General features: G+C 45.6%; 1 protein-coding gene across 1 annotated transcript in view; it reads left to right on the top strand.

Annotated features, from left to right (window-relative positions):
- The window catches only part of CACNG3 (calcium voltage-gated channel auxiliary subunit gamma 3), an 85,980-nt gene that overhangs the window by 65,833 nt on the left and 8,124 nt on the right, over window positions 1–12,023 (top strand). The window contains exon 2 of the mRNA XM_025983767.2: window positions 8,152–8,235. Coding sequence (XP_025839552.1) covers window positions 8,152–8,235 — 84 coding nt within the window. The remainder of the gene's footprint in view (window positions 1–8,151; window positions 8,236–12,023) is intronic.

Genomic DNA, 12,023 nt, shown 5'->3' with positions numbered 1-12,023 from the left:
TCTCTCTAAAACAAATAAACAAATAAAAAATATATATTTAACAGCCTGGAGATCCAGACCTATCTAGTTCACTGATGAACCCCAAGTGCCCACAACAGAGCTTAATGCAAAACAGGCACCTCAGTAGACATCTGGATCAGGATGTCCACCAACGGCAGCTCAGTAACATCAGAAGAGGATGTTTCTTCCTACTGAACTCACTCACTCCTTGGTTCTCTTACTAGAAGCCGTGAGCCGTAATTGTTATACCCCACGTGCTCCATCGTGCTCAGACTGATCAGGTTAGTGCAGGGTCCCCACTATCCAGAACATTACCCAAATCCTTACACATGGTAGGTTGCATGGACAAGCAAATTCTATGTACATTAATGGCCTCACCACTTATAAAACCAGGCTCAACGAAAATACCCTTCCAACCCCATTCCACACACGCCCCCACCCCATGTCCTACCCTGTAATTCAGTCTTTGTCTGGCAGCCTCTCTCTGATCGCCAGTTCTTGTCAAATGGGACAATCCAATGCAAATAGAGGCAAAACGATTGCAAAGTGAGATTGTGTATCTAGCAAAATACACAGAGCTTCGTGGTAATGGACGTGAGGAGTGACGTGCTATGCCAGCGGTGGGTCCCCTGGAGCTGGGAAGAGGGACACCCATTAGCAATGCAAGAAGGAAAAACCAACAAAGAAGGATGATGTGCTAGGCACATCCAAGTGATTTGAATATCAAAGGATTAAGAGGAGCTCTTGAGAGAATGATGACGTACTCAAATATTTTTTGCAAAAAGGACCTACTTTCTGATCCTGTTGTGAAAGTCAAACTTTACAATCCGGCTGGGAAAGTGAAGGATTTCATGTGGGACTCTCATGTGATTTTTATCAGAAAAAATTATGTCCTCTTCCCAGTGAAAAACAACACAGTTTACTCTTTTGCTTATCCCAGTGCATAGTTAGAAGAGATAAGACAAAAGAAACATGTTCTTATAAGTGATGGTTTCGTTTTCAAGATGAAAGTGGAAGCACATCTTCAAACATCATTATTTACTATGAAATTAAGGTCCCTACTTTGAAGAGGACTCACCTGACGGGCGGTAGTTCTCAACCTCAGCTGAGCAGTTAGATTCATCTGGGAAGCTTTGAAACTCCAGATACCCAGACGGATTAAGTAGGAATCTTGGGGTAGAACAGAGAGCAGCAGTGTTTTCTAGCCTCCACCCCAGTAATTCCAATATTCAGCCTGTGTTGAAAACCACTGTGTTAAACTCTGTAATAAACACCGGCTGTTATACCAAGAACCCAAACATTCTTACAGTCGGGCAGTTACTTTTGCTGTCTGAAGTATTCCCGGTGCGTAGACAAACCTGATGTTTGTTCTTTCCTGATTCCTCAAGGCAAAGTCATCACAATGGGGACCTAACAAAAGACTTCTGTCTCTGGACCCAGTGCTCTGGTCTCTAGTTAGCCTTGGTTTTGAGCTCTGAGCTGGACTTTGGGAGTTTGCAATATGGTTGCCCCAGCTGGGCTGGTGGATGTGATGGGTGCCAAGGTCCGGGCACTGGTTTCGGCAGGGTTTCTGGGCTGGACCGGGTTCTGGGCACTGCCATTGGGCTGGATGTGCTGGCCAGGGGTGCCCACCCTCACCCTGAGTACATGATAACTCTCCAGAGACTATTCAGAAGTGATGTCCCTTTATTAGCTTGAGGGGTGCCACAGCCACCAAATTCTGCCCCAGGACCATCAGTGTGGGTTATTTACAGTCCAGAAGAGGCAGATGTGGAGGGTCTCATCTAGAAGGTTCTGCCGATGTTGGAGGAAGGACATTCAGGGGACAGCAGCCCCTCCGAAGGGTCTCCCTTCAGGACTACAATCTTGAGAAGGTCGGGGAAGTAAAGTAATGCTTCCCCACCCCGGTCTGTCTGCTCTGGATCCAGTATTTCCAGACTTAAGCCCAAAAACACTGAAGCAGAGCTGTCTTTAGATGACCCAGAAAAGCTCTATCTGGCCCTTGCCCAAACTTGGCATAGCAGGTGGTTTAGGCTTGTTCTCTCTACAGTGTGACCCGGTAAATCCACCACAATAGGGCCCTCATTCACCCCGCTGGCCTCCCTTCTGTTCCTCAAACTAACCAAGCTCATTCCCACCTCAGTGCACTTGCAGCTACCTCCGCCTGGAGAGCCCTTTCCCTGACTCTTCACATAACTGGCTCCTTCAATTCATCCAGGTGGGAGCCCAAATTTTCCCCACCAGTACCACCACCATCACCACCACCACCACCACCCTGCCCCAAATGGCTCACCGTCTGCCCCTACCCCATGCATGATCACCATCACATCATCCTGTTCTGTTTCCTTCAAAGCCCACAAGGATCTTTTTCATCTCTTACGAATCTATGAACTCTCCCCAATGAGAATGTAAGTTCTGAGGCCCAGAATCTTCTGCTTTGGCCATTAGTAAATTCCTAGTGAAGGAGAGGGGAGGGAAGGACTAAGGTGGAACCAACCGGTCTTCACAGCCCAAATCTCATACCTGCCCTACCTCAGTTCCCACTGCCTTACCATCTCTCCGCTGGAACCACTGGATCCACCTCCCGGACCAACCACCACTGATGCTCTCAACATCCTGGGTTACTCTGTGTTCTCAAATGCCTTTTCCTCTCCCACTCAACAACACTCATGCTATTGCACACTGCCTGAAGCAACACGCCTCCCTTACTTGACGATCTTTTAACTACCCTTCAGATCTCAACGTAGACATGATTCACTCAACATTCAGTTAACAGAAATCACTCTACCAAGTAACAGGTGAGTGAATTTTCAGGGATGAGGGAAATGCTTTCACTTTCAATCTTATGCCTTTCTAAATATATTGTTTGAATTTTCCATCTATGAACACCTCTATTTTAATTTAACAGGGATTATCGGAACATGGGATAATGGACTGCTTCTTATTTTCCCTGTGATACTTCTCTGCATTGAAAACTGTTCTAATCAATGTTATTCTTAAATGTCAGTACCACAATGACTTAATTATCACCGCTTCCTTGTGTCATTTAGTATCTTGGAAGAAGCCACCTGACTGAGTTCTTTCATTCATTCTAATATTTTCTCCAGCAAATTGCCTTGAGCTTTCCAAATAGAGTGTTCTCTCACTTGGAAAAAAATGATAATTTTGTTCTATTTTTTCTATTGCTTGTAACTCTTTATTCTGTTTTATTTCTTCTTGCACTAGAACTTGTAGAACCATGGTAAATAACAGAGGTTATGGTGAGCATTCTATCTCATTCTTGATTTTAATTGGAATATTTCTAGAGTCTGACCTTTTATTTTATTTAAAGACTTATTTATTTATTTAAGAGAGAGATACAGAGAGAGCACAAGCGAGATGAGCAAGGGGGGGGGGGGATAAAGTCTCAAACAGACTCCCTGCTGAGTGTGGAGCCCAATCAGGGCTTGATCTTGCTAACCAAGCAGGACACCTAACCAACTGAGCCACCCAGGAGCCCCTCTAGGGTCTGACCTTTTAGAAGGATTTTTGGTTGAGAGGAAGTCCCCTCCCCCTTATGAAAGACACGTTCTTCCATTGTCTGAGCCAGAGATGAACCATTGGCATAATCTTTTCTGTGCAGAAAACCAGTCTACAATTTATTCACTTCAACATGTCAGGAACTCTGCCCTGGCTCTATCTGCCATTCCAGACCTCTTCCTACGGTCCCGGGATCTCATGGTCCTGGGGTCTGTGTGTTCTCTCCTAGCTCTAACATCTGCCCTACCCTGTCTTCCCATCACCTTTCTCCTGTTACCACCAGTTCTGTACCCAGACCAACCACCACTGTTCCTCCTCCTGGTTGACCACATTGCTGGGTTCTGCTTCTTTCTGCCCCAGGGCCTTGGCTTAAACTGTGTTGGGGGCTAGCACTTGTCCCTGTGTCCTGACTTCATCTTTGCAGGATATATGTTTTCAACATCTCTCTTGGTTCTAGCCTCTGCAGTTTGTGGGCAAGACCAACCCCATCCTATTTTTCTTAGATTTACTGAGATGGGGAAATACTCCTGAGAAAATGTAAGTGAGAAGAACAGCATGATCTCAATTTTATAAAACCATTTGTGTGTGAAAGCATGGAGGGGGGAAGAAAGTCTGGAAGGAAATATACAGAAATGCTAAATAGTGGTTATTTCTGGGAGCTGGCAATATGCTCCTTGTATGAATGGCCAAGTTCACTTTTTGATGAGTATATGACTTGTGATGCCAGCAGCTTCGTCTTCAGCGTGGAGTCTTCCTCGGGGAAATTCTTGATTCCCTTTCGTTTTATATTGCTTTTTTAAATCTCATCATGGCACCAATGTGTCTCTTCTGGTCCTAAAATACCTACCAAAACCAATGGTAGTAATAGCTATAATTTATTGAGTTCTTACTATGTGCCAAGAGCTGTACTAAGTGGTTTACGTCATTGTCTGATTAAAAGAGTACGTGCTGAGAATACCGACCGACAGTCTATCTACTCTTAGAGCCTCAGCTAATTCTCGTGACAACTCCACAATGTTGTTATTATTACTATCATCATTCCATAGAAGAAACTGAGGTTTGCAGAGGTCATTTGCCATAGGTACCTCACGCGCCATAGGGCCAGGTGGGGAATTTGGCCAGCTGGAAACTTTGTGCCTGGTCTACAGGGGGCTGCAGGTGCCCAGCTGCAGGGGACTGTTTATACATGGAAATGTGGGACAGAGTTCCCCCTCTTTTTAAGAGAAGCTGCAAATGAGGCTTTCATGTGACAGATCCTGAATTTTAAATTGCAGCAACATATTGATTTTTTAAAAAAAAATACAACAAGATAGGCATTAAAACACTGCAGGTAAAAAAATAAAACAAAACAAGCAAAAACACCAAACAAAACATCCCATGACCCAGATTTGCCCTAGACATTATGTCCTTTAGAAGAACCAGCCTGGATTATGTCCTCTGGCTCCCGGAAGGCCCAGCCTCCCCTTTTTGGTGCTACCTCCCAGGACAGGGCTCTTTAGACCACAGATCAGCAAAATTTTCCTCAAGCAGATAGCAAATACTTTTGCCTTTGCAGTTTCTGCCATAGCGAGTCAGCTGTGCCATATTGGGTGGAAGCCGTAAACAAATGGGTACGGTTGTGTTTCAATACAATCTTGTTTACAAACACTGAAATTTGAATTTCATATAGTTTTTTGCATGTCATGAAACGATATTCTTCTTTTGCTTTTTTTTCCCCAGCCATCTAAATATGCAAAAACCATTCTTAGCTCAGGGGCCTGAGAACAGGTGGCAGGCTGCTTTAGACCCTAAATACTGGTGAGACTTTCTCCAGGAGCTTCTGATGTTTGTGGGCTCTAATCTCTAGCTTCCAGCTGACCTACACCACGTTGGGTAAGGCCCTTCTCACAAGCAAGTGCAGGCATGTGTGAGGTTCCTTATTCCCTGGTGGTTCTGACTGGTCTCTCTTGGCAGTGTTCACATATCATCTACAGCTGAACCTTTTCTTCCTATGAAGAAAGCCTCTGTGGGGCACCTGGTGGCTCAGTCAGTTAAGCATCTGCCTTCAGGTCAGGTCACTATCTCAGGCTCCTGGGATCAAGCCCTGCATCCATCTCCCTGCTCAGTGGGGAGTCTGCTTCTCCCTCTCCCTCTGCCCCTCCCCCACTCATTCTTGTGCGCTCTCTCTCTCTCTCTCAAATAAAAAAAAAAAAATTTTTTTAAAGAAAGCCTTTGTGGTGTATGTCAAAAGACTAACAATAGTTGGTCCCATAACCAACCACTGCCTTTGCCCTGCTGGGTGGCCCCCAGTGTAGATCATGAAAAAACCATTAGCTGATGGGAAAACCACTGGTCCAGTTCATTGCCACAATCAATAGCTGCAGACAGACCACAAAGTTATCATAAAGCCATCTGGCAAAGGACATTTCGGGAAAAGAGTACAATTCACAATAGTGGTTAAGAACTTTGGCTTTAGAGTAGGGCTGAGTTCCGTTTGAGCCTGCCACTGATTGCTGTGTCCCTTCACTACACCTGTTTTCTCACCTGTTAAAAGGGATCAAGATACCACATAGGTATCTCATAAGACTGTTTTTTTTTTTAAGATTTTATTTATTTATTCATAGAGACTCAGAGAGAGGCAAAGACAGAAGTAGGCACCATGCAGAGAGCCTGAAGTGGGACTCGATCCAGGGTCTCCAGGATCATGCCCTGGGCTGCAGGCGGCGCTAAACCGCTGTCATAAGGCTGTTTTGAGAGCTATAGAGGATAAAACACATAAAGGTCTAGGATGGCACCTGGAAGGTGGTATGGGCTCAGCGTGTGACTTAATCTAATCTATTATCTAGCTAGCTGGAAGGGAATGGGCTTTATAAACTAAGAGGAGTATGTAAATGGAACTCTAAAATCTAAACAAGAGGGGTGCCTGGGTGGCTATGTTGGTTAAGTGTCTGCCTTCAGCTCAAGTCATGATCCCAAGGTCCTGGGATCAAGCCCATCATCGGGTTCTCTGCTCAGTGGGGAGCCTGCTTCTCCCTCTACCTCTGCATGCCAATTCCTCTGCTTGTGCTCTCTTTCTCTCTCTCTCTCTCTCTGTCAAATAAATAAAATCTTTAAAAAAATAAGATCTAAACAAGAAAAAATGAAGTCTTTTTTTTGCATATCAGGGAAGAAATTATGACTGTGTTTCTTCCAAAAATATCCTTGAGTCCGCAAATCTTTTCTCCAGAACCCCTCTTCCTGGTTCTGAATCCATTCTTTGCCTGGTGGGCAAAGAATCAGAACTGAGGAGATGCTTCACATGTTGCACCGCATTTACTGGGAAATGCCTCTGGCTTGGAGCCTACTTATAGCAGGGGTTAAACGCGTGGTACTCATTATTATAAGATAATTATTGACAGAATAATAATGGCTGCCATCCATAGTGCAACAGTGAAAACCACAGGCTTTGAAGCTTAGATTCAGATATCGATTCTTCTCCTCTCCAGCTGTGATACCTCAATCTCATCTGTGATCTGGGTTACCTCATCATCAAATGTCAGTATTAATAGGCCCTACCTCCCAGTGCGGTGGACAGGAGTAAATGAGAGAAGGGATGTAAGTTTTCGGCCCTGTGCCTAGCCCACTGGAAGCATTTAATAAATGCTGGCTGCTATTACGGCACACCTAGAGTTTTGCAAAACTATCTCATCTTCATATATAGCCTTATTTAATCCTTACAGTAGCTGGGCTGGGAAAAAAAAAAAAAAAAAAAAAAAAAAAGGCTAGATCTGCATGATCAGCAGTCCAGGACACCACCCTGCCCCTCCCCTCCACACCATGTTCTCAGACCAGGACAAGAACAATGATGTATAATTTCATGCTGTGTTATGGTGAGGAGTTCTGAAATTGTTGTCATTTATAAGAACTGGCAGAGCCATTAGATGACCCAGAGATCAGTTAATTGGCTAGTTAACAAACACCCACAAGGATTATCAAACACCCAGAATGATTTAAGTCAAACTGATATTGAAGAAAGAAGAGGAAGCAAATGCTGGCAGTTTCCCCAAGATGCACCTGTGCATTCTGTGAGGGAAGGGGTGAGGGGACAGTCCTGTGTCAGATATGAGCAGTATCAGGGACAGTGGGCCACTCCTGAATCTATGCCTGGGATCGACACCTGGGAGTCAGCAGATCTTGACCGGAACGCTGGTTCTACTACGTACTATGTGAGCTCAAGCAAAATTCTTATGCCTGGTTTCCTCATCTGTAAAAGGGAAAACTAGTAGATACGAGTTCCATTTCCTTCTCTTTTTTTCCCTCACCAATTGGTGGTGGTGTGGGGGAGGATAGATAAGAGAAGACAGTCCTCATGATGAATGATTGTGTTCGTAGCTATCTGCCCTTCTCCGTAGATTCACAACATGATGCAAAATCTAGGAAGCAGATTTTCTAGGAAATAAAGTCTTCTGCTTCTCTCTTCCTTTCTCCTGTACTGGTCTCTCATTTGTGCCCTAGGACACATGCTGATGAGCCAATGTATGCACAGCCCGCAACAACCAGGGAAGGATCTTCATGGGGGATGAGGAGCCAGGCTCACCCCAAGGGCTCTGGCTCTTCCCCCCCACCCCCCCCCCACCCCCACCCCCCCGGCTCAAGCCCAATTTGTTTCCACAGGGGCTTTCCGAGGAGTGTGCAAGAAAATCGATCACTTCCCTGAAGACGCTGACTATGAACAAGACACAGCAGAGTACCTCCTGCGTGAGTCCCCACTTCTGGGTCTCCTCTGGATGGGGTGGGGGCGGCCTTGCAGTCACCCAGCTGCCTCTGAGGCTCCTTGGTACCCACCCCTGGAAATGGATACCTCCAAAGGAGCTCCCGGGGACCTTCGCCACTAGGCAGAGACATTCAAGTGATTTTGATATCTAAGTCTTTTTAATGTCAATGAACTAGAAATAGAAGGGGGAAAGTGGGTAAGTCAAAACTGAAAGATTCTTTTTAGTCTGCTTAGGAGAAAAATCTAAGGAGTTTTCAACTAGAATACAAGTTTTCACCTTCCAGAGAGAGCTGAGTTGAGGTGCTAATGGGTGAGGTGCTAATGGGTGAGGTGCTAATGGGCACCTAAGGGGCAAACCTCGGTAGAATAAACGCAAACCCAAATTCACCTCTCTGCAGTTTCAATCCCATTGTGGCAAGGCCAGAGTCTTCCTGGGGTTGTCCCAAGGTTGGTAACCTGGATGCGACATGGGACTGTCACAAATACACACGGGAGGCAGCAGAATGTGGTGGCTTAGTGCAAGGGCTCTGGGTTCTGGTTGACCTGGGCTTTTAGCCCCGTCTGACTCTTTCCTGGCTGCGTTAGACCTGGGTCAAACTGCTTAACCTTTCCATCTCCCAAACTGTCTTCATCTAGTCAGAAATGGAGATGATACCAAAAACGTGGTATTATCTAGTCAGATAATGGAGATGGGCTCCAGAAATGGAGCCCACGTGATGGGCTCTTGGAAATTAAATAAGCTCACGCACATTACGCTCAGCCCAGGGCCCTGCGTGGAGTCAATGAAGCAATTAGCTTCGCTCTTTTTTGTTGCACGGGCCAAGCAATAGCAAAGTCCAGCTGCAGGTATGGCCTTGACGTTGATCCGGGCACAGAGGGACCATGGGATTTAGTGTCATCTACGTGTAACTTCTTCAACAAGAATGTGTGTCAGGTTCACTCAAAAGAGAATTTCAAAGGACCGACTAATTTACTCTGAGGGAATGTCATATGCAAGGTTTGCCTCTTTGGGTTTTTGTCTTTAACCACTCTAATAAATAAAAATTTCAAGAAAGCGTCCTGTTCAGATTACGTTTGTAACTCATAGCCCAAGAATAGCGGTTTTAAAATTACAACCATTTGCAGCCCTGCTCAGCCCTGTTAGTCTGCAGGTGGGCTGTAGGTCTATATGTGGGCCTTGAACCCTATAACCACATAAGTGGTAGTAGGGTCAAGTAAGAAAGTCATTTTTGAGGAAATTTTTAAAACATAAATGTACCATTTCTCTTTTTCTAGTCCTTATGAGATGAGACTACTGGGATTTACCCAAATGCCTCCCAGGATTTGTACCAGCTGCTCAGAAAAACGTGGTATGGGGAACACAGATCACATTTAGAGATGCTGGCTTTCTATTCGGACCTCCTCTGAGGAATGGCTTTACAGTCATCAGTGGGGTTTTACCAAGTGCCCATCATTTGTCTTCGTTTTTCTTTCCCGCTTTACTGAAACACTGTGTCGTTTGCCCTGTTGGAGGCGAAACAGAGCTTTAACTTCTATTTCACAACTCTCAGCATTGATTTTCAGTTCTTCACTGATTTTCAGTTCTTCCCAGAGGTGGATTGCTTTTCTGACAATATATTTTGCTCCCCTCTGGGAAAGTGCGGTCCTCGCTGCCATCCCACGGCCCACGCATGCTTCACCATTAGCCACAGGACCAGCCAGGGGCATGTTCCCACAGGGCTCTCTGGCCCCTCCAATGTGTGAGCTACCAGCTTCTGTGGTGACCATGCTGTAGTGGGACTGGGATTCAGCACATTGATTTTTCTGCTGTTTCCTCATTCTCAAGTGCTGTCAGGGCAGGCTACAGCTTTGTCATACAGCATAAGGTTTACTGGCCCATCCTATTGACGAGACACTCTCCATGGTGTAGCACTGGACTTAGCCAGGTCCTGCTCCAATGTCTGCTCTGGGTAGAATTATAATGAAACAAGCTGCACCCCCAACTCCTAAGACTTCAACTTAACCCCAGATGGTTTGCAGAGAAGAAACAGTAGACGAAGGAAGACAAGGAAGGGAAGGGAAGGGCGGAGGGGGTAAGACAGTAAAACCTTTTTATTCTGAAGCTACCACGTGTCCACTGAGCTAAAATAAACAGAGTAGATCACACTGGCTTGGCAAAAATGGCAGCAACAAATGTCCTGAGGCAGGCACCTGCAGCCATGTATGTCATTTGTGGGATAAAGAGTGGGCTCTGGCCACCAGTCAGTTGCCACAGGGTTACTGCAGCCACCTTCACACATCTTACAGCCACACATTTCAAATTTGTGCTTTTATAACCAACCCAGTTCAATAGCTTCAGATGTTCAGATTGTTTCCTTTGGGCATAATCATATTTTAATCATACTTTGGAATTAAAAAGATTTTTTGGCTACTTTTTAAATCAATTATACTCATTACATTGAATATTGGAGCGATTCCTGTGAATACACAATGTAAACGAACGCTTTAAAGGTTTGTTCACATTTGAGTTCATTTGAAACCACTGGAGGCAGATCAACCCCTGATGTTTGTGGGATCCTGGGGTCCTGGGCTGAGGGTCCAAATGGAAACCCATAGGTCATATGTGTAAATGCTGAGAAGTTATAAATAAGCTATGTCCACAGTTGGGCTCATGTGCCCACCTAGGACCCCAGGACCCCCCTCCCCAGGGATACTCCTCAACCTAGGGACTAAAGGTAGCAGAAGGTCCAGCCTTTCCCAAAACTTCACCATGGAAGCAGAAGGATGGGGCCCTTTTATCAGAAGGATGGGGAGGACCCTGGGTCTACCCGGATGCCAACACTGGGTGATTTGGGATGGCTATCTTTAAGCAAGCAAAAGGACGCTTTCATTTTCTTCTCATTAAGAGAATATCACCCCTGCGTGCCCTCAGACCCTCACCCCACTCCTCCATCTCCCCTCCCAGGCAACCCTGTTAGCTAAAGCAGTTAACAATCATAACATTATAAAAAGAGGTTGGCAGTTGGCATATAAGCACCTCCGTGCAATAGGGAATAGAAACAAGGAGTTGGGTCACCATGAATACAGGACTTGAAAGCCTTGAACTTTTGGCTTTGAAATGTCTAATGCCAAAAATGAACTTGCAACCCTTTCTGCCACCCACTATACCTGCACGTGCCCAGTGGCATTTTGGGTGTCACCATGGGCTCAGTGGCGGAGCACAGACATGGATGTGGTTCTCAGCTCTTGTCATCCACCATCCACTGCCAATTCAGGTGGCTTTACCTTAGAAATGTATCCACAACTTCTCACCATCTCCAGCCTACCACCAGCCTGGGACCCAGCCAGGCCCAGCTCAAGTCTGGTTCACACAGCCCTTGCAGCCACAAGAGCTCGCCCTTCCAAGAGCCCTCACAGAGTTCAATGTTCTCCTGTCCCTGTTTTGAAATTTTTAATAATTTTGGAACAAGAGACCTTACATTTTTGTTTTGCACTGGGTCCTACAAATTATGCAGCTGTTCCTGCCCGTCAACTCAACTGGCTTGTGAGCCCCATGAGGCCAGGGACTCTTTTGTATACCAATGAACACAGAATTTAATTCAACTGGTATATTCTGATCTGGACATACCAGGAAATACCCTTATATACTGGTTGGGCGAATATGGGGATCCGCACCATAGGACCCCTCCCCCAGAACCTTAGGACCTCTCCATGATGCTGCAACTGAAGAGTTAACTCAGGAGCCTCCAGGAGTTGCTTCAGCCCCTCAACCAACCTCTACCTTGAACAGCAG

Source organism: Vulpes vulpes, chromosome 3, assembly GCF_048418805.1.
Source record: "Vulpes vulpes isolate BD-2025 chromosome 3, VulVul3, whole genome shotgun sequence".
NCBI classification, from domain to species: domain Eukaryota; kingdom Metazoa; phylum Chordata; class Mammalia; order Carnivora; family Canidae; genus Vulpes; species Vulpes vulpes.
The sequence above is the reverse complement of the archived record's forward strand: the minus strand, read 5'-3'. Positions and strand labels throughout refer to the sequence as shown.